This window comes from Oncorhynchus mykiss, chromosome 16, assembly GCF_013265735.2.
Source record: "Oncorhynchus mykiss isolate Arlee chromosome 16, USDA_OmykA_1.1, whole genome shotgun sequence".
NCBI lineage: Eukaryota > Metazoa > Chordata > Actinopteri > Salmoniformes > Salmonidae > Oncorhynchus > Oncorhynchus mykiss.
In genome coordinates, this window is record NC_048580.1 from 73,047,707 (window position 1) to 73,070,813 (window position 23,107).

Here is a 23,107-nt window from a genome sequence, read left to right on the forward strand (position 1 = left end):
ACAAGTGAAATAGATATGACCTTTGCCGCACGGGATATTAAGTTATTAAGCTCCTAAATATAGTTGCAGTTGAAATTTGTTTTGAGCGTTATGAATAGGCCTAGTTTGAAAGCACAGTGTTTCAAGTCCAGAGGCAATCAGCCCCATGTTATTTTCAAAACACACACACAAAATAATACATTGATAGGAGTTTTACAGTGTATATGCATCATGTCCAGTAGTTACATATTATACCAATTTACAGTATGTACAGAAGAACATTCCTAGTACATAACACCCAGCTGACCAGTCTCGCTGAGATGGGGAGAGAGAGGAAAACGACCAAATAGCTACCTTCTACACCCAACTGCAGTGTCAACTGGGCATGGCAGTCTCTAATCAATGGGTCCCACCAGTGTGTGGCATCATTGGAGCTACAGCTTGTTGGTGAGATAGAGGAACCTGCATGACGTGGTTCCCCATCCCTTCCACTTCCTGAAAAAACATGCAAGACAGAAAGAGCGACTTGAGAAAGACAGAAAATCTACAAGGAGGACACGGTTTAGAAGACAGAGAAAGCTTGGCTGGGTTTTTTTACTTTTTTTTTTTTTTACTTCACAACTGCCTCTTCAGGATCCGTTACTTTAAACAATATTGATGACTGACCAGGTAACATGTACATATCTTAATAAACCTCCCTGTAGTCGTGCTTCCCTTCCCTACTGAAACTCTGTTGTCATAGCAGCCAGAGAAATGTCTTATTTGTGTTTAACTATCTTCTCCAACTTGCTTTTGAAACATAAAGCCTTTAGCAACTCACAGATGTTTATTGTGCCATTAGTTTTACAAACTTTCTGTGTTATATGTACACATTTGTCAAGTTTGAGGAGCGATGAGGGAGCTCCCTGTCAACTGTAAAATGCGATGAGAGAAGTTGAACTGTGAATGGTTTGAGACCTGTGGGGCAAAGAAATAACAATCAGTCGTAGGCTAATTATACATTCCCCTCATCTGCTTCTCGAGGTGCGTGTCATTTACTGATTGAGTATCGACCACAGTATCCACCACAGATTCCACCATGGTAACCAGGTTATCCACCCTGTTATCCACCAGGTTATCCACCTCGTTATCCACCAGATTATCCACCCTGTTATCCACAAGGTTATCCACCAGGTTATCCACCAGGTTATCCACCCTGTTATCCACCAGGTTATCCACCCTGTTATCCACCATGGTATCCACCCCGTTATCCACCAGATTATCCACCCTGTTATCCACCAGATTATCCACCAGGTTATCCACCAGGTTATCCACCAGGTTATCCACCAGGTTATCCACCCTGTTATCCACCAGGTTATCCACCTCGTTATCCACCAGATTATCCACCCTGTTATCCACCAGATTATCCACCAGGTTATCCACCAGGTTATCCACCCTGTTATCCACCCCGTTATCCACCAGGTTATCCACCCCGTTATCAACCAGGTTATCCACCCCGTTATCCACCAGGTTATCCAACCCGTTATCCACCAGGTTATCCACCCCGTTATCCACCAGGTTATCCACCTCGTTATCCACCAGGTTATCCACCAGGTTATCCACCCTGTTATCCACCAGGTTATCCACCAGGTTATCCAACCCGTTATCCACCAGGTTATCCACCCCGTTATCCACCAGGTTATCCACCTCGTTATCCACCAGGTTATCCACCAGGTTATCCACCCTGTTATCCACCAGGTTATCCACCAGGTTATCCACCCCATTATCCACCAGGTTATCCACCCCGTTATCCACCAGGTTATCCACCCCGTTATCCACCAGGTTATCCAACCCGTTATCCACCAGGTTATCCACCTCGTTATCCACCAGGTTATCCACCAGGTTATCCACCCTGTTATCCACCAGGTTATCCACCAGGTTATCCACCCCGTTATCCACCAGGTTATCCACCCCGTTATCCACCAGGTTATCCACCCCGTTATCAACCAGGTTATCCACCCCGTTATCCACCAGGTTATCCACCTCGTTATCCACCAGGTTATCCACCCTGTTATCCACCAGGTTATCCACCAGGTTATCCACCCCGTTATCCACCAGGTTATCCACCCCGTTATCCACCAGGTTATCCACCAGGTTATCCACCCTGGTATCCACCAGGTTATCCACCCCGTTATCCACCAGGTTATCCACCCCGTTATCCACCAGGTTATCCACCCCGTTATCCACCAGGTTATCCACCAGGTTATCCACCAGGTTGTCCACCAGGTTATCCACCTCGTTATCCACCAGGTTATCCACCAGGTTATCCACCCTGGTATCCACCAGGTTATCCACCCCGTTATCCACCAGGTTATCCACCCCGTTATCCACCAGGTTATCCACCCCGTTATCCACCAGGTTATCCACCCTGTTATCCACCAGGTTATCCACCAGGTTAACCACCCCGTTATCCACCAGGTTATCCACCCCGTTATCCACCAGGTTATCCACCCTGGTATCCACCATGGTATCCACTACCTCCACTCCTGACTTCATTTAGCCAATCTGACACAACCATTTTAACTGCTTTATTTGTCATGTGTCCCTACATATCAATTGCAATAACAATATACTTTATTTTTTAACATATTCACTTTGCAGTTGTAAGAGTAGGCCTACACCCTCATCATTACAGCCAGACAGGACACACTACCATGGAGGATATCACCCTGACCAAGTGGTTTAAGGTGAGAGAATAACAACTCTGCCTAATGCAGGTCTCTGGCTGAAAGGTCACGCTATGTTTTTATCCTTGTAATTTACAAGAGAGAGAGAGAGAGAGAGAGAGAGAGAGTCGTGCTTCAACTTCTGATGCGTCGTTCGTTTATTTAAGGTAGCACCACTACTCCAGTTGTTTGACCATATGACCCTCTGTTGCGTCAGGTGAAAGAATACGACCAGAAAAGTGAGCGGCGGTCAGAGAAACACAAGGGCCTACGGGGACGCAACAACGTTACTTCCTGTCGGAGCCCGACCAGAGAACTGGACACGCGGTGGATCAAGAAGGAGCTGAGGCGGAAGAGACAGCAGGAATTCAACATAAGACGATCAGTCAGCCCAGAAAGGGCCAAAGACTCTGCCAAGGTCAAGGACGACAGTTGTGTCATCTGTGACGCAGCCAAGTCAGAGACGGTGGGGGCTAAGGTCAGCGTGACCCCTAAGTCAAATCTGCATGGGTCACAAAGGGCGAAAGATTCTGCAAAGGTCAAGGACGACAGTTGTGTCATCTGTGACGCAGCCAAGTCAGAGACGGTGGGGGCTAATGTCAGCGTGACCCCTAAGTCAAATCTGCATGGGTCACAAAGGGCGAAAGATTCTGCAAAGGTCAAGGACGACAGCTGTGTCATCTGTGACGAAGAGAAGACAGAGTCTTTGCAGTGTAACATCAATTGGCCTATGCCCCCTGGGCTTATGTCCAATGTAAGGCCATTGACAATGGGTCGAAGAATAAAGACATCCAAAGATGACCTGGGCAACAGTGAATGGGTAAAAGAAAACACATGTAATTCATGGTTTACCATCTACTTTACTGCATGCCTATTGGTTTACCACCTACTTTACTGCATGCCTATTGGTTTACCACCTACTTTACTGCATGCCTATTGGTTTACCACCTACTTTACTGCATGCCTATTGGTTTACCATCTACTTTACTGCATGCCTATTGGTTTACCATCTACTTTACTGCATGCCTATTGGTTTACCATCTACTTTACTGCATGCCTATTGGTTTACCATCTACTTTACTGCATGCCTATTGGTTTACCATCTACTTTACTACATGCCTATTGGTTTAACATCTACTTTACTGCATGCCTATTGGTTTACCATCTACTTTACTGCATGCCTATTGGTTTAACATCTACTTTACTACATGCCTATTGGTTTAAAATCTACTTTACTGCATGCCTATTGGTTTACCATCTACTTTACTGCATGCCTATTGGTTTACCATCTACTTTACTGCATGCCTATTGGTTTACCATCTACTTTACTACATGCCTATTGGTTTACCATCTACTTTACTACATGCCTATTGGTTTACCACCTACTTTACTACATGCCTATTGGTTTACCATCTACTTTACTGCATGCCTATTGGTTTACCATCTACTTTACTACATGCCTATTGGTTTTAACAATATATTTGAAGTGTATCTTCTTAATAGGGCTACCGTCTATAGTCTGATTCTGACTATCCATCATTCATTTATTAAGGTAACGTTACAGCATAATTATTGAGTTCCTTCGTTATCACTGTTGTATTTACCAGGCCTCAATATGGAAGAATGAGAAGAGCAGTACTAGAACACTAGAGGCAGTTTCCTCCACCTTCACCACCTTCACCACCTCGACCAGAGAACCACCCACCTCCATCTTCACCACCTCGACCAGAGAACCACCCATCTCCACCTTCGCCACCTCGACCAGAGAACCACCCACCTCCACTTTCCCCACCTCGACCAGAGAACCACCCACCTCCACCTTCACCACTTCGACCAGAGAACCACCCACCTCCACCTTCGCCACCTCGACCAGAGAACCACCCACCTCCACCTTCACCACCTCGATCAGAGAACCACCCACCTCCACCTTCGCCACCTCGACCAGAGAACCACCCACCTCCACCTTCACCACCTCGACCAGAGAACCACCCACCTCCACCTTCGCCACCTCGACCAGAGAACCACCCACCTCCACCTTCACCACCTCGACCAGAGAACCACCCACCTCCACCCCAACCATCTGCACCTCGACCAGAGAACCACCCATCTCCACCCCAACCTCCACCCTGAAGACGTCCACCCCGAGCAGAGAACTAGTCCAGCCCAGGTTAAAAGCCTTGACAAAACAACCACCCACCTCCACCCCTACGTCCACCCCTACCTCCACCCCTACGTCCACCCCTATGTCCACCCCTACCTCCACCCCTACGTCCACCCCTACCTCCACCCCTACGTCCACCCCTACCTCCACCCCTACGTCCACCCCAACCTCCACCCCAACCTCCACCCCAACCTCCACCCCGAGCAGAGAACTAGTCCAGCCCAGGTTAAAAGCCTTGACAAAACAACCACCCACCTCCACCCCTACGTCCACCCCTACCTCCACCCCTACCTCCACCCCTACCTCCACCCCTACGTCCACCCCTACGTCCACCCCTACCTCCACCCCTACCTCCACCCCTACCTCCACCCCTACGTCCACCCCTACCTCCACCCCTACGTCCACCCCTACGTCCACCCCAACCTCCACCCCAACCTCCCCCCCGAGCAGAGAACTAGTCCAGCCCAGGTTAAAAGCCTTGACAAAACAACCACCCACCTCCACCCCTACGTCCACCCCTACCTCCACCCCTACCTCCACCCCCAACTCCACCCCTACGTCCACCCCTAACTCCACACCGAGCAGAGATCTAGTCCAGCCCAGGAAAAAAGCCTCCACGAAGAAAGAAAAGGGTACTTCTATATTTTTTATTCCACTTCCAATACAATACAATTATGACCAAGTCATATTTAATGAAAACATTTCACTCTACCAGGCATCCTGAAGGGTACCGGAGGTAAGAAGACACAGCAAGAAGCCAACACACAAACAGAGTGAGTCTCAATCATGTATTTGTCTTGAAATAGTGGTGTATAAAACCCACAAACCGTAGCAATAGAAAACACATCAAATCTCTGATTCTGTTGTTTTCTTGATGTCAGTCTCTGTAACAAAATAAATGTTTTCTATGTACAGGTCTGGCTATGTTACCGTCAAAGAATCTGTGAGTTTCCACAATCCACCTTGCTCACAATTGTGTGCAGTGCCATATAGATCAGTCACTACAGTCTTAATTTAAAGACCCCCCCCCCCCATACAGACCAGTCACTACAGTCTTAGGTTAAATAACCCCCCCCCCCCCCATACAGACCAGTCACTACAGTCTTAGGTTAAATACACCCCTCCCCCCCCCCATACAGATCAGTCACTACAGTCTTAGGTTAAATACACCCCCCCATACAGACCAGTCACTACAGTCTTAGGTTAAATACACCCCCCCCCCCCCATACAGACCAGTCACTACAGTCTTAGGTTAAATACACCCCCCCCCCCCCCCCCCCATACAGACCAGTCACTACAGTCTTAGGTTAAATACACCCCCCCCCCCCCAGACAGACCAGTCACTACAGTCTTAGGTTAAATACACCCCCCCCCCCCATACAGACCAGTCACTACAGTCTTAGGTTAAATACACCCCCCCCCCCCCCCCCCATACAGACCAGTCACTACAGTCTTAGGTTAAATACACCCCCCCCCCCCCATACAGACCAGTCACTACAGTCTTAGGTTAAATACACCCCCCCCCCCCCCATACAGACCAGTCACTACAGTCTTAGGTTAAATACCCCCCCCCCCCCCCCCAGACAGACCAGTCACTACAGTCTTAGGTTACATACACCCCCCCCCCCCCCCCAGACAGACCAGTCACTACAGTCTTAGGTTACATACACCCCCCCCCCCCCCCCCCATACAGACCAGTCACTACAGTCTTAGGTTAAATACACCCCCCCCCCCCATACAGACCAGTCACTACAGTCTTAGGTTAAATACACCCCCCCCCCCCCCCCCCATACAGACCAGTCACTACAGTCTTAGGTTAAATACACCCCCCCCCCCCCATACAGACCAGTCACTACAGTCTTAGGTTAAATACACCCCCCCCCCCCCCCCCCCCATACAGACCAGTCACTACAGTCTTAGGTTAAATACACCCCCCCCCCCCCAGACAGACCAGTCACTACAGTCTTAGGTTAAATACACCCCCCCCCCCCCCCCCCCATACAGACCAGTCACTACAGTCTTAGGTTAAATACACCCCCCCCCCCCCCCCCCCCAGACAGACCAGTCACTACAGTCTTAGGTTAAATACACCCCCCCCCCCCAGACAGACCAGTCACTACAGTCTTAGGTTAAATACACCCCCCCCCCCCCCCCCCCCCATACAGACCAGTCACTACAGTCTTAGGTTAAATACACCCCCCCCCCCCCCCCCATACAGACCAATCACTACAGTCTTAGGTTAAATACACCCCCCCATACAGACCAATCACTACAGTCTTAGGTTAAATACACCCCCCCCCCCCCAGACAGACCAGTCACTACAGTCTTAGGTTAAATACACCCCCCCCCCCCCCCATACAGACCAGTCACTACAGTCTTAGGTTAAATACACCCCCCCCCCCCAGACAGACCAGTCACTACAGTCTTAGGTTAAATACACCCCCCCCCCCCCCATACAGACCAGTCACTACAGTCTTAGGTTAAATACACCCCCCCCCCCCCCAGACAGACCAGTCACTACAGTCTTAGGTTAAATACACCCCCCCCCCCCAGACAGACCAGTCACTACAGTCTTAGGTTAAATACACCCCCCCCCCCCCAGACAGACCAGTCACTACAGTCTTAGGTTAAATACACCCCCCCCCCCCCAGACAGACCAGTCACTACAGTCTTAGGTTAAATACACCCCCCCCCCCCCCCCATACAGACCAGTCACTACAGTCTTAGGTTAAATACACCCCCCCCCCCCAGACAGACCAGTCACTACAGTCTTAGGTTAAATACACCCCCCCCCCCCCCATACAGACCAGTCACTACAGTCTTAGGTTAAATACACCCCCCCCCCCCCCATACAGACCAGTCACTACAGTCTTAGGTTAAATACACCCCCCCCCCCCCCATACAGACCAGTCACTACAGTCTTAGGTTAAATACACCCCCCCCCCCCCCAGACAGACCAGTCACTACAGTCTTAGGTTAAATACACCCCCCCCCCCCCCCCCCGACAGACCAATCACTACAGTCTTAGGTTAAATACACCCCCCCCCCCCATACAGACCAGTCACTACAGTCTTAGGTTAAATACACACCCCCCCCCCCCCCATACAGACCAGTCACTACAGTCTTAGGTTAAATACACCCCCCCCCCCCCCCATACAGACCAGTCACTACAGTCTTAGGTTAAATACACCCCCCCCCCCATACAGACCAGTCACTACAGTCTTAGGTTAAATACACCCCCCCCCCCCCCCAGACAGACCAGTCACTACAGTCTTAGGTTAAATACACCCCCCCCCCCCCCATACAGACCAGTCACTACAGTCTTAGGTTACATACACCCCCCCCCCCCCCAGACAGACCAGTCACTACAGTCTTAGGTTAAATACACCCCCCCCCCCCCATACAGACCAGTCACTACAGTCTTAGGTTAAATACACCCCCCCAGACAGACCAGTCACTACAGTCTTAGGTTAAATACACCCCCCCCCCCCATACAGACCAATCACTACAGTCTTAGGTTAAATACACCCCCCCCCCGCCCCCAGACAGACCAGTCACTACAGTCTTAGGTTAAATACACCCCCCCCCCCCCCATACAGACCAGTCACTACAGTCTTAGGTTAAATACACCCCCCCCCCCCATACAGACCAGTCACTACAGTCTTAGGTTAAATACACCCCCCCCCCCCCCCCCCATACAGACCAGTCACTACAGTCTTAGGTTACATACACCCCCCCCCCCCCCAGACAGACCAGTCACTACAGTCTTAGGTTAAATACACCCCCCCCCCCCCCCCCATACAGACCAGTCACTACAGTCTTAGGTTAAATACACCCCCCCCCCCCCAGACAGACCAGTCACTACAGTCTTAGGTTAAATACACCCCCCCCCCCCCATACAGACCAGTCACTACAGTCTTAGGTTAAATACACCCCCCCCCCCCCATACAGACCAGTCACTACAGTCTTAGGTTAAATACACCCCCCCCCCCCCCCCCCCCCCCAGACAGACCAATCACTACAGTCTTAGGTTAAATACACCCCCCCCCCCCCCCCAGACAGACCAGTCACTACAGTCTTAGGTTAAATACACCCCCCCCCCCCAGACAGACCAGTCACTACAGTCTTAGGTTAAATACACCCCCCCCCTCCCCCGGACAGACCAGTCACTACAGTCTTAGGTTAAATACAACCCCCCCCCCCCCCCCCCAGACAGACCAGTCACTACAGTCTTAGGTTAAATACACCCCCCCCCCCCCCCCAGACAGACCAGTCACTACAGTCTTAGGTTAAATACACCCCCCCCCCCCCCCAGACAGACCAGTCACTACAGTCTTAGGTTAAATACACCCCCCCCCCCCCCCATACAGACCAGTCACTACAGTCTTAGGTTAAATACACCCCCCCCCCCCCAGACAGACCAGTCACTACAGTCTTAGGTTAAATACCCCCCCCCCCCCCCCAGACAGACCAGTCACTACAGTCTTAGGTTAAATACACACCCCCCCCCCCCCCCAGACAGACCAGTCACTACAGTCTTAGGTTAAATACACACCCCCCCCCCCCCAGACAGACCAGTCACTACAGTCTTAGGTTAAATACACCCCCCCCCCCCCCCAGACAGACCAGTCACTACAGTCTTAGGTTAAATACACCCCCCCCCCCCCCCCAGACAGACCAGTCACTACAGTCTTAGGTTAAATACACACCCCCCCCCCCCCAGACAGACCAGTCACTACAGTCTTAGGTTAAATACACCCCCCCCCCCCCAGACAGACCAGTCACTACAGTCTTAGGTTAAATACACCCCCCCCCCCCCCCCCAGACAGACCAGTCACTACAGTCTTAGGTTAAATACACCCCCCCCCCCCCCATACAGACCAGTCACTACAGTCTTAGGTTAAATACACCCCCCCCCCCCAGACAGACCAGTCACTACAGTCTTAGGTTAAATACACCCCCCCCCCCATACAGACCAGTCACTACAGTCTTAGGTTAAATACACCCCCCCCCCCCCCCATACAGACCAGTCACTACAGTCTTAGGTTAAATACACCCCCCCCCCCCATACAGACCAGTCACTACAGTCTTAGGTTAAATACACCCCCCCATACAGACCAGTCACTACAGTCTTAGGTTAAATACACCCCCCCATACAGACCAGTCACTACAGTCTTAGGTTAAATACACCCCCCCCCCCCCCCAGACAGACCAGTCACTACAGTCTTAGGTTAAATACACCCCCCCCCCCCCCCATACAGACCAGTCACTACAGTCTTAGGTTAAATACACCCCCCCCCCCCCCCCCATACAGACCAGTCACTACAGTCTTAGGTTAAATACACCCCCCCCCCCCCCCCCCCCATACAGACCAGTCACTACAGTCTTAGGTTAAATACACCCCCCCCCCCCCCAGACAGACCAGTCACTACAGTCTTAGGTTAAATACACCCCCCCCCCCCCATACAGACCAGTCACTACAGTCTTAGGTTAAATACACCCCCCCCCCCCCCCAGACAGACCAGTCACTACAGTCTTAGGTTAAATACACCCCCCCCCCCCCAGACAGACCAGTCACTACAGTAACACAATGTTCTTTCCCCTGTTCTTCCTTGGCAGGAAGTTATTCAGCTGGATGTTTACTTGCAGGTAAAACTTTGCTACTTTTTTTTTTGTTGACCCAACCTGTAATGTGCCCAGTTAAACGTGTGAGGCGTGTTGTCCTTCATAGAAGTGTGTATCTTTGCCTTCATACAATATCTGTTCTGTTCCTGCTCGTGGCAGGAGGCTCTATGGAGAGAGGAGGGCCTGAAGAAGAAGTTGGCTGTTCTCCAAAAGCGTGGCTCCACCCTGCTGCGATACTCTGACAACCTATGGGCTGTAAGAGACTTACCTTCCTCACAGACCACACCCACTTTCCTCATACCTGCCTCAGATACCACACCCACTTTCCTCATACCTGCCTCAGATACCACACCCACTTTCCTCATACCTTCCTCACAGACCACACCCACTTTCCTCATACCTGCCTCAGATACCACACCCACTTTCCTCATACCTTCCTCACAGACCACACCCACTTTCCTCATACCTGCCTCAGATACCACACCCACTTTCCTCATACCTGCCTCAGATACCACACCCACTTTCCTCATACCTGCCTCACATACCACACCCACTTTCCTCATGCCTGCCTCACACACCACACTCTCTCGTCTCATACCTGTCTGCCTCATACAAACAAAACTCATTGCCATAATCATGTACAGTATCTGTAGTGTTTGTCTGTTTCTGACTACGGTACAGCAGGCAGGATGAGTCTGTCGTGTTTCTCTGTTTCTGACTACGGTACAGCAGGCAGGATGAGTCTGTTGTGTTTCTCTGTTTCTGACTACGGTACAGCAGGCAGGATGAGTCTGTAGTGTTTCTCTGTTTCTGACTACGGTACAGCAGGCAGGATGAGTCTGTAGTGTTTCTCTGTTTCTGACTACGGTACAGCAGGCAGGATGAGTCTGTAGTGGTTCTCTGTTTCTGACTACGATACAGCAGGCAGGAGGAGTCTGTAGTGTTTCTCTGTTTCTGACTACGATACAGCAGGCAGGATGAGTCTGTAGTGTTTCTCTGTTTCTGACTACGGTACAGCAGGCAGGATGAGTCTGTAGTGTTCCTCTGTTTCTGACTATGATACAGCAGGCAGGATGAGTCTGTAGTGTTTCTCTGTTTCTGACTACGGTACAGCAGGCAGGAGGAGTCTGTAGTGTTTCTCTGTTTCTGACTACGATACAGCAGGCAGGATGAGTCTGTAGTGTTTCTCTGTTTCTGACTACGGTACAGCAGGCAGGATGAGTCTGTAGTGTTTCTCTGTTTCTGACTACGGTACAGCAGGCAGGATGAGTCTGTAGTGTTTCTCTGTTTCTGACTACGGTACAGCAGGCAGGATGAGTCTGTAGTGTTTCTCTGTTTCTGACTACGGTACAGCAGGCAGGATGAGTCTGTAGTGGTTCTCTGTTTCTGACTACGATACAGCAGGCAGGAGGAGTCTGTAGTGTTTCTCTGTTTCTGACTACGGTACAGCAGGCAGGATGAGTCTGTAGTGTTTCTCTGTTTCTGACTACGATACAGCAGGCAGGATGAGTCTGTAGTGTTTCTCTGTTTCTGACTACGGTACAGCAGGCAGGATGAGTCTGTAGTGTTTCTCTGTTTCTGACTACGGTACAGCAGGCAGGATGAGTCTGTAGTGTTTCTCTGTTTCTGACTACAATACAGCAGGCAGGATGAGTCTGTAGTGTTTGTCTGTTTCTGACTACGATACAGCAGGCAGGATGAGTCTGTAGTGTTTGTCTGTTTCTGACTACGGTACAGCAGGCAGGATGAGTCTGTAGTGTTTGTCTGTTTCTGACTACGGTACAGCAGGCAGGATGAGTCTGTAGTGTTTCTCTGTTTCTGACTACGGTACAGCAGGCAGGATGAGTCTGTAGTGTTTTTCTGTTTCTGACTACGATACAGCAGGCAGGATGAGTCTGTAGTGTTTCTCTGTTTCTGACTACGATACAGCAGGCAGGATGAGTCTGTAGTGTTTGTCTGTTTCTGACTACGATACAGCAGGCAGGATGAGTCTGTAGTGTTTGTCTGTTTCTGACTACGATACAGCAGGCAGGATGAGTCTGTGGTGTTTCTCTGTTTCTGACTACGATACAGCAGGCAGGATGAGTCTGTAATGGTTCTCTGTTTCTGACTACGATACAGCAGGCAGGATGAGTCTGTAGGGTTTCTCTGTTTCTGACTACGGTACAGCAGACAGGATGAGTCTGTGGTTAAGGGCTAGCTTCCTTCTGCTCTCGTCTGTACCTTGCTCACAGAGTAATATCAGAGAACATCAGTCTCTAGGAAGAGAGATTGCTGTAGCTCTCACACAGGAAGGGTGTGTTCTTATTGGTTCTGTTCACAACAGACTATATCTGCCTTTGATTGGTGCACACGGGACAGACCGCGGTGACAAGCAAGGAGACTTGTCGTGGTGTCAACCAGCCGTTTGTCTTTCCTCAGCAGATTTCAGTAGTGTAAAAACTTCAGGCTACAGACGTTTCCTCTCCACTCCCACAGACAAGCTGCAACGAAGACCTCCTAAAGAACAAGATCAGAGCATTGGAAGCACAGCTGCAAGTCTGTCTGCAGGTAAGAATAGAACCCGGCTGTATCTGCAGCTGTTGACTGAGGATGTGCTCCTTCTCGGCGAAGATTTAAAAAAAAATATCCCTCTTGTCATTTCTAGTTTGTCCTATTTTGTTGTCAGATGCTTCTAATGTTTGCACATGAGTTTGAAAAGGAAGTGTTTGGCATCCCGTTAAATCTCATTGGTAGGCTTTATAACAGTTGTATGTTGCCCTTTGGCCAAAACAACCATTCAGGCAATATCTCGGTTCAGAACCAACAACCCTCTCATACTAATCCGACGATACTGTCCACAGAGAGTGGTGTTGCCATGTGGTTTGTGGGTTATACCTCCTTCAGCTCGTGTATTTGTAATTATTAATAAGGATCCCCATTTAGTTCCTGCCAAGGCAGCAGCTACTCTTCCTGGGGTTTATTATGGATCCCCATTAGTTCCTACCAAGGCAGCAGTTACTCTTCCTGGGGTTTATTATGGATCCCCATTATTTCCTGTCAAGGCAGCAGCTACTCTTCCTGGGGTTTATTATGGATCCCCATTAGTTCCTGTCAAGGCAGCAGTTACTCTTCCTGGGGTTTATTATGGATCCCCATTAGTTCCTGCCAAGGCAGCAGCTACTCTTCCTGGGGTTTATTATGGATCCCCATTAGTTCCTGCCAAGGCAGCAGCTACTCTTCCTGGAGTTTATTATGGATCCCCATTAGTTCCTGCCAAGGCAGCAGCTACTCTTCCTGGGGTTTATTATGGATCCCCATTAGTTCCTGCCAAGGCAACAGCTACTCTTCCTGGGGTTTATTATGGATCCCCATTTAGTTCCTGCCAAGGCAGCAGCTACTCTTCCTGGGGTTTATTATGGATCCCCATTAGTTCCTGCCAAGGCAGCAGTTACTCTTCCTGGAGTTTATTATGGATCCCCATTAGTTCCTGCCAAGGCAGCAGTTACTCTTCCTGGGGTTTATTATGGATCCCCATTAGTTCCTGCCAAGGCAACAGCTACTCTTCCTGGGGTTTATTATGGATCCCCATTAGTTCCTGTCAAGGCAGCAGCTACTCTTCCTGGGGTTTATTATGGATCTCCATTAGTTCCTGTCAAGGCAGCAGCTACTCTTCCTGTGGTCCAGCCAAATTGAGGCATAACAATACATTTCACAACAGATTTCACAACAGGGCCCTACTCTACAACACTAAATCCATGTGTTTGTGTGTGTATAAAGCGTATGTTATCATGTGTGTGTGTCTGTGCCTGTGTGTGTGTACGCATGTGTCTGTGCCTGTGTGTGTGTACGCATGTGTCTGTTCCTGTGTGTGTGTACGCATGTGTCTGTGCCTGTGTGTGTGTACGCATGTGTCTGTGCCTATGTGTGTGTGTGTCTCTTCACAGTCCCCGCTGTTCCATAAGGTGTATTTTTGTCTGTTTTTTTTATTCTGATTCTACTGTTTGTATCAGTTACCTGATGTGGAATAGAGTTCCATGTAGTCATGGCTCTATGTAGTACTGTGCACCTCCCATAGTCTGTTCTGGACTTGGGGACTGTGAAGAGACCTCTGGTGGCATGTCTTTGTGTGGTATGCATGGGTGTCTGAGCTGTGTGCAAGTAGTTTAAACAGCCAGCTTGGTTCATTCAACTTGTCAATACTTCTCACAACTACAGTGTAGCGCAGCTAGCAAACGTATGTCTATGTTTGACCCGTTTATAACTTGCTGTTCTCACAGAAACAGAAGCTCCCCTTGGATGGAGTGAAGAAGCTAGTGCTACAGATGGAGAACCAGAAGGGAGCGTATGAGGAGAAAGCCTTGGAGGTCATCCAGAGGGCTACAGAGGAGAAATGGGAAGCTCTCAGTCAGGCCGAGACACTTGAGGTTGGGGTCTTTCTCTGTCTCTCTCTCTCTCTCTGTCTCTGGCACATACAGACACCCGGTTCATACCTGCCTCATATAACACGCTCTCAGTCAGGCCGAGACACTCGAGGTTGGGGTCTTTCTCTGTCTCTCTCTCTCTCTGTCTCTGGCACATACAGACACCCTGTTCATACCTGCCTCACATAACACACTCTCAGTCAGGTCGAGACACTTGAGTTTGGGGTTTTTCTTTGTCTCTGTCGCTCTCTCTGGCACATGCAGACACCCTGTTCATGTACAGGCCGGCACTTTGCAGCTATACTAAACTGATGTTACGTTTTGGCTATAATGAAATGCTCATACCATTTCACCAGGTTTCTACTGTCGAGATAGTGTATTGAATACTATGAAGCCCTACATTGATAACACTTGTAGTGGCTTGTCTTGTATAATGTAGGTGTACTTCTCTGTCCACTAGGTGCTGTCTCTCTGTATAATGTAGGTGTACTTCTCTGTCCACTAGGTGCTGTCTCTCTGTATAATGTAGGTGTACTTCTCTGTCCACTAGGTGCTGTCTCTCTGTATAATGTAGGTGTACTTCTCTGTCCACTAGGTGCTGTCTCTCTGTATAATGTAGGTGTACTTCTCTGTCCACTAGGTGCTGTCTCTCTGTATAATGTAGGTGTACTTCTCTGTCCACTAGGTGCTGTCTCTCTGTATAATGTAGGTGTACTTCTCTGTCCACTAGGTGCTGTCTCTCTGTATAATGTAGGTGTACTTCTCTGTCCACTAGGTGCTGTCTCTCTGTATAATGTAGGTGTACTTCTCTGTCCACTAGGTGCTGTCTCTCTGTATAATGTAGGTGTACTTCTCTGTCCACTAGGTGCTGTCTCTCTGTATAATGTAGGTGTACTTCTCTGTCCACTAGGTGCTGTCTCTCTGTATAATGTAGGTTTACTTCTCTGTCCACTAGGTGCTGTCTCTCTGTATAATGTAGGTGTACTTCTCTGTCCACTAGGTGCTGTCTCTCTGTATAATGTAGGTGTACTTCTCTGTCCACTAGGTGCTGTCTCTCTGTATAATGTAGGTGTACTTCTCTGTCCACTAGGTGCTGTCTCTCTGTATAATGTAGGTGTACTTCTCTGTCCACTAGGTGCTGTCTCTCTGTATAATGTAGGTGTACTTCTCTGTCCACTAGGTGCTGTCTCTCTGTATAATGTAGGTGTACTTCTCTGTCCACTAGGTGCTGTCTCTCTGTATAATGTAGGTGTACTTCTCTGTCCACTAGGTGTTGTCTCTCTGTATAATGTAGGTTTACTTCTCGGTCCACTAGGTGCTGTCTCTCTGTATAATGTAGGTGTACTTCTCTGTCCACTAGGTGCTGTCTCTCTGTATAATGTAGGTGTACTTCTCTGTCCACTAGGTGCTGTCTCTCTGTATAATGTAGGTGTACTTCTCTGTCCACTAGGTGCTGTCTCTCTGTATAATGTAGGTGTACTTCTCTGTCCACTAGGTGCTGTCTCTCTGTATAATGTAGGTGTACTTCTCTGTCCACTAGGTGCTGTCTCTCTGTATAATGTAGGTTTACTTCTCTGTCCACTAGGTGCTGTCTCTCTGTATAATGTAGGTGTACTTCTCTGTCCACTAGGTGCTGTCTCTCTGTATAATGTAGGTGTACTTCTCTGTCCACTAGGTGCTGTCTCTCTGTATAATGTAGGTGTACTTCTCTGTCCACTAGGTGCTGTCTCTCTGTATAATGTAGGTGTACTTCTCTGTCCACTAGGTGTTGTCTCTCTGTATAATGTAGGTGTACTTCTTCCTCCTGTCCACTAGATGTTGCTGCAGGCAGCCAGGGTGGAAGCGGCGCAGTGGCAGGGTCTGTGTGAGGAAATGAAGGAGAGCTCAGAACAGCTGAAGAAGAAACAGGAGATCAGCTCTGAACAGGTTCTACAACTGCAGAACCAACTGGAGGTACAGTAGTCACTGCTGTACAGACAGCAGTTATTGCAGAGTGGAGTGTTCTGTGAGACACTGAAGGATGCCGTCATAATCAGTTAGCCTCTGGCGAAGTGAGACTACATCATGATCAGAGAGACTCTGGCAAAGTGAGACTACATCATGATCAGTTAGACTCTGGCGAAGTGAGACTACATCATGATCAGTTAGCCTCTGGCGAAGTGAGACTACATCATGATCAGTTAGACTCTGGCGAAGTGAGACTACATCATGATCAGTTAGCCTCTGGCAAAGTGAGACTACATCATGATCAGTTAGACTCTGGCGAAGTGAGACTACATCATGATCAGTTAGCCTCTGGCGAAGTGAGACTACATCATGATCAGTTAGCCTCTGGCGAAGTGAGACTACATCATGATCAGTTAGACTCTGGCGAAGTGAGACTACATCATGATCAGTTAGCCTCTGGTGAAGTGAGACTACATCATGATCAGTTAGCCTCTGGCGAAGTGAGACTACATCATGATCAGTTAGCCTCTGGCGAAGTGAGACTACATCATGATCAGTTAGCCTCTGGCGAAGTGAGACTACATCATGATCAGTTAGCCTCTGGCGAAGTGAGACTACATCATGATCAGTTAGACTCTGGCGAAGTGAGACTACATCATGATCAGAGAGACCGCTACATATTGTATGATCTATTGGGTTACTGTCATTTAACTAACTGGAGTTGGATAAAATGTGGATCTAAAAATTGATTTAATTCTAGGGGGAAAAGATGTTTGTATAGACATAGCTGTGTATATTAATGCTCAAGAGGCTGGTTGGTGTCTGTTGTGTGCAGCTGGCCAAGGGTCAGGAGGCGGGGCTGAGGGAGGAGCTGGGGGCAGTACAGCGAGTGGAGGAGGAGTTACAGTCCAACATTGTTCTGCTGGAAGAACAGAACCAGAACCTGAGGGACCAGATCCATGAGATGAGAGGTTAGAGGCCATACAAATAACACATGTAGTTTGATACACACACCAATTTTCATGGGGTTCTGCATCTGAATATATTTTAGTAGTGAAGTAGAAACTAAAGGAATTAATTAATGAATGGCTTTCTCATCTTGCCTTGCCTGACTCCTAGATGCCAGAGCTGACACTCAGGAGGTGTCCCTGGATGAATCCTTGGCCCAGTTGGATGTGTCGCTGGAGCAGTTGGACGAGGACGAGACCCTGGCCCAGTTGGATGTGTCTCTGGAGCAGTCGGAGGAGGAGGAGACCCTGGCCCAACTGGATGTGTCTCTGGAGCAGTCGGAGGAGGAGGAGACCCTGGCCCAGCTGGAGCGGACCCTGGCCCAGTTGGATGTGTCTCTGGAGCAGTCGGAGGAGGAGGAGACCCTGGCCCAGCTGGATGTGTCTCTGGAGCAGTCGGAGGAGGAGGAGACCTTGGCCCAGCTGGATGTGTCTCTGGAGCAGTCGGAGGAGGAGGAGCTGATTGTATCGTCACAGCAGAAGCAGCTATCATGGGGAGATGGAGATCAGGTTCTGGAGCAGCTCCGTCACGCTCTGGACCGATTACAGCTGAAGGAGAGGGAGGTGAGGATGGAGGGGTTCATAAACCCAGACCTCGTAGTGATTACAGCTGAAGAAGTGGGAGGTGAGGAAGGAGGGGTTCATAAACCCAGACCTCGTAGTGATTACAGCTGAAGGAGAGGGAGGTGAGGAAAGATGGGTTCATAAACCCAGACCTCGTAGTGATTACAGCTGAAGGAGAGGGAGGTGAGGAATGAGGGGTTCATAAACCCAGACCTCGTAGTGATTACAGCTGAAGGAGAGGGAGGTGAGGAATGAGGGGTTCATAAACCCAGACCTCGTAGTGATTACAGCTGAAGGAGAGGGAGGTGAGGAAGGAGGGGTTCATAAACCCAGAGCTCGTAGTGATTACAGCTGAAGGAGAGGGAGGTGAGGAATGAGGGGTTCATAAACCCAGACCTCGTAGTGATTACAGCTGAAGGAGAGGGAGGTGAGGAAGGAGGGGTTCATAAACCCAGACCTCGTAGTGATTACAGCTGAAGGAGAGGGAGGTGAGGAATGAGGGGTTCATAAACCCAGACCTCGTAGTGATTACAGCTGAAGGAGAGGGAGGTGAGGAATGAGGGGTTCATAAACCCAGACCTCGTAGTGATTACAGCTGAAGGAGAGGGAGGTGAGGAAGGAGGGGTTCATAAACCCAGAGCTCGTAGTGATTACAGCTGAAGGAGAGGGAGGTGAGGAATGAGGGGTTCATAAACCCAGACCTCGTAGTGATTACAGCTGAAGGAGAGGGAGGTGAGGAAGGAGGGGTTCATAAACCCAGACCTCGTAGTGATTACAGCTGAAGGAGAGGGAGGTGAGGAATGAGGGGTTCATAAACCCAGACCTCGTAGTGATTACAGCTGAAGGAGAGGGAGGTGAGGAAGGAGGGGTTCATAAACCCAGACCTCGTAGTGATTACAGCTGAAGGAGAGGGAGGTGAGGAAGGAGTGGTTCATAAACCCAGACCTCTTAGTGATTACAGCTGAAGGAGAGGGAGGTGAGGAAGGAGGGGTTCATAAACCCAGACCTCATAGTGATTACAGCTGAAGGAGAGGGAGGTGAGGAATGAGGGGTTCATAAACCCAGACCTCGTAGTGATTACAGCTGAAGGAGAGGGAGGTGAGGAATGAGGGGTTCATAAACCCAGACATCGTAGTGATTACAGCTGAAGGAGAGGGAGGTGAGGAAGGAGGGGTTCATAAACCCAGACCTCGTAGTGATTACAGCTGAAGGAGAGGGAGGTGAGGAATGAGGGGTTCATAAACCCAGACCTCGTAGTGATTACAGCTGAAGGAGAGGGAGGTGAGAATTGAGGGGTTCATAAACCCAGACCTCGTAGTGATTACAGCTGAATTAGAGGGAGGTGAGGAAGGAGGGGTTCATAAACCCAGACCTCGTAGTGATTACAGCTGAAGGAGAGGGAGGTGAGGAAGGAGGGGTTCATAAACCCAGACCTCGTAGTGATTACAGCTGAAGGAGAGGGAGGTGAGGAAGGAGGGGTTCATAAACCCAGACCTCGTAGTGATTACAGCTGAAGGAGAGGGAGGTGAGAATTGAGGGGTTCATAAACCCAGACATCGTAGTGATTACAGCTGAATTAGAGGGAGGTGAGGAATGAGGGGTTCATAAACCCAGACCTCGTAGTGATTACAGCTGAAGGAGAGGGAGGTGAGGAATGAGGGGTTCATAAACCCAGACCTCGTAGCGATTGCAGGAGAATAATGACAGTTATTATATGTTAATTGAAACGTTGGCCAATAAGTAGGAATGGAATGAAAGGAGCTCCGCCCTCCTGAATTGGACCAATAAGTGGAACAGGAATATTTCATTCTCAGCTAAATGTAAAGATGTTTCAAGTCAGTCCCCAAATTCTATTACATGCACAATGGTGGAGAAAAAAAATGGTATTTCATAGTGTCTGTGTATGTATGTGTGTGTGTGTGTGTGTGCAGTGTGAGGAGCTGCAGAACGATCTGGAAGCCGTGGAGGCAGAGTGCCAGTCGTGCCAGGTCCGTCTGACGCAGTGCAGGGACGAACTCCGACAGCTCAGCCACCGACGCAGCAGCAGGGTGTGCAGCGTGAGTGTGTGTGTGTGTGTGTGTGTGTGTTGCCCCCTCCCCCCACCATAAACCCATGTAATGAAATACATCTCTGAAATATGCTCCTGGCGGTGCAGTTACATCCACTTTGAAGGAAATGTTGTTTTTTACTGCGCTTCAGTACAGGTTAACTTTTTAAAGACCAGAATTGTATGTACTTTTCCTTCTGTTTCTAGAAGCCCTGTGTCTCGTGGATATGGCTCTGTGTTCTACTATCACTGCTCCTGTCCATGGTGGCGGTGGCCATCTTGTGGGCGTGGCATCCTCCCTTCAAGGACCAAGTCCAGGGCCTGTACTCAACTGTAGAGGAACACATAGAGGACTATCTAATGCAGGCCGCCTCCCCACAACACGTTGGCTGCTTCAGGCCTGTCTGACCACAGCACTAGCCTGAGTCCCACATCGGTTTGGGCTCTCTTGCCAACTCTAAGACATTGGACTTGAGAAGACAGTACAAAGAGATCTGGGACTCAGGCTACCACAGCACAGCTCAGGTTTAGGATTTATAGTTTGATTGAGTTTGTTTTGTGTGTATTAGGAATTTTTGTTAAGGTATTATTAATTTATTTTTTAACAAAAAAAATCTAGCAAAAACATTCCAAATGATAAAAGACAAAACAATCTATTCATTTAATTTATATTTATAACTCAGAACCTTTGTGTGCCTTTATAGATGAATTGAGAATGACAACTAAGAATGAGTTGCTTTTGATTTCAACTTTGAAGTAGTCTCTCTGCATATGTAGTTTGATTGACTTTAACATGAATGTTTACAATGTTACACAATTACACACACTTTGGGATACAAATAACAATTTACTGCCTATCAGTGGATGCTGCTGAGAGGAGGACGGTTCATAGTAAAAGCTGGAATGGAGTCAATGGAATGGAATCAACCCACATGGAAACCACATGTTTGATTCCATTCCATTGACTCCATTCCAGCTTTTACTATGAACCGTCCTCCTCTCAGCAGCCTCCACTGCTGCATAAGCATCATTATGTAAAGATTGTTCAATCTGTCTGTGTTTGAAATGATTATATTTGACTAACGCACCTCATATTTTAGTTGGGACACAAAAAAATTGTGCAGATCATGAAAATCGTTAGATGAGCATCACAATAAGTATTCTGTTTTGTGTCATTTTGTTTGAGAAACAGACCGGGATGCAATCTGATCAGCTGTAGATCAGCGGTGTAGCGCGTTTGACATTTTAAAGGTCACTTCCGAGGTGACATGTGCAGAGTTTACCGTGAATGCAGTCTCCGTGAGTGTGGAAACGTTGCCTTTAAAAGGTGAAAGGCGCGATCGGATCAGAACTCGGCCATAATGTTAATGATTGTGTTTACATTATTGTCACAAGTGCTGTCCATTTTGTGGAAATCGACTGTAATAAAATGACTGTAGAAGGTCCAATGACTGTCCTGGAGGGGTGACTGTCCTGGAGGAGTGACTGTCCTGGAGGGGGGACTGTCCTGGAGGGGGACTGTCCTGGAGGGGGGACTGTCCTGGAGGGGTGACTGTCCTGGAGGAGTGACTGTCCTGGAGGAATGACTGTCCTGGAGGGGTGACTGTCCTGGAGGAGTGACTGTCCTGGAGGGGTGACTGTCCTGGGGGGGGGACTGTCCTGGAGGGGTGACTGTCCTGGAGGGGTGACTATCCTGGAGGGGGGACTGTCCTGGAGGGGTGACTGTCCTGGAGGGGTGACTGTCCTGGAGGAGTGACTGTCCTGGGGGGGTGACTGTCCTGGAGGAATGACTGTCCTAGAGGGGTGACTGTCCTGGAGGGGGGACTGTCCTGGAGGGGTGACTATCCTGGAGGAGTGACTGTCCTGGAGGGGGGACTGTCCTGGAGGGGGGACTGTCCTGGAGGGGGGACTGTCCTGGAGGGGTGACTGTCCTGGAGGAGTGACTGTCCTAGAGGGGTGACTGTCCTGGAGGGGGGACTGTCCTGGAGGGGTGACTGTCCTGGAGGGGTGACTGTCCTGGAGGAGTGACTGTCCTGGAGGAGTGACTGTCCTGGAGGGGTGACTATCCTGGAGGAGTGACTGTCCTGGAGGAGTGACTGTCCTGGAGGAGTGACTGACCTGGAGGGTGACTGCTTGTTCAGGTTCATATTCTGCTGTATATTTGTCAAATTATCATTGAGTATGTGGGCCTGTAAATTGCTAAAGCTGTGTCAACACGCCTGATCCCATTTGATGACCTGCAGCAGGCTATGTTTAAAGATAAAGGATTTATGAAACAATGACACTCACTGAAATGGTTTGAATATCACCAACTGCTAAATGAGCAGACACGAAGGTAGCAATTATACTTCCGGAAAATGGGTCCCCGAAAACAGAGGTTGAAGCAGGGACTTCACAGTTTCTTCTTCCAATACACCTATGGTTAAAGAACGAGAGGCTATGTACAACTGCATTCAGCATGCAGGGCTGGCCATGTCCTTCTGGGGCCCTATCCTTCTAGGGCCCTATCCTTCTGGGGCCCTAGCCTTCTGGGGCCCTATCCTTCTGGGGCCCTATCCTTCTGGGGCCCTATCCTGCTGGGGCCCTAGCCTTCTGGGGCCCTATCCATCTGGGGCCCTATCCTTATGGGGCCCTATCCTTCTTGGGCCTTATCCATCTGGGGCCTTATC

General features: G+C 49.2%; 1 protein-coding gene across 1 annotated transcript; it reads left to right on the forward strand.

The window, feature by feature from the left end:
* The first annotated feature begins 423 nt into the window (after positions 1 to 423).
* LOC110492599 (dynactin, 150 kDa isoform) lies at positions 424 to 21,161 on the forward strand. The gene is made up of 15 exons (XM_036945801.1): positions 424 to 648; positions 2,620 to 2,705; positions 2,902 to 3,504; positions 4,292 to 5,477; positions 5,561 to 5,618; positions 5,761 to 5,788; positions 10,465 to 10,494; positions 10,630 to 10,725; positions 12,949 to 13,020; positions 14,730 to 14,876; positions 16,689 to 16,826; positions 17,656 to 17,791; positions 17,940 to 18,391; positions 20,323 to 20,448; positions 20,646 to 21,161. Exons 2-15 carry the CDS (start codon positions 2,673 to 2,675, stop codon positions 20,844 to 20,846), a joined length of 3,306 nt encoding a protein of 1,101 aa, XP_036801696.1. The 5' UTR covers positions 424 to 648; positions 2,620 to 2,672; the 3' UTR covers positions 20,847 to 21,161.
* The last annotated feature ends 1,946 nt before the right edge of the window (positions 21,162 to 23,107 follow it).

What these genes read in the sequence shown, in the direction of transcription:
- LOC110492599 (XM_036945801.1), top strand. Translation starts at nt 2,673, where the DNA reads ATGGAGGATATCACCCTGACCAAGTGGTTTAAG. An exon ending in CCCTGACCAAGTGGTTTAAG is followed by an intron (nt 2,706 to 2,901) that starts GTGAGAGAATAA and finishes CTGTTGCGTCAG; the next exon opens with GTGAAAGAATACGACCAGAA. An exon ending in AGCTGCAAGTCTGTCTGCAG is followed by an intron (nt 13,021 to 14,729) that starts GTAAGAATAGAA and finishes CTGTTCTCACAG; the next exon opens with AAACAGAAGCTCCCCTTGGA.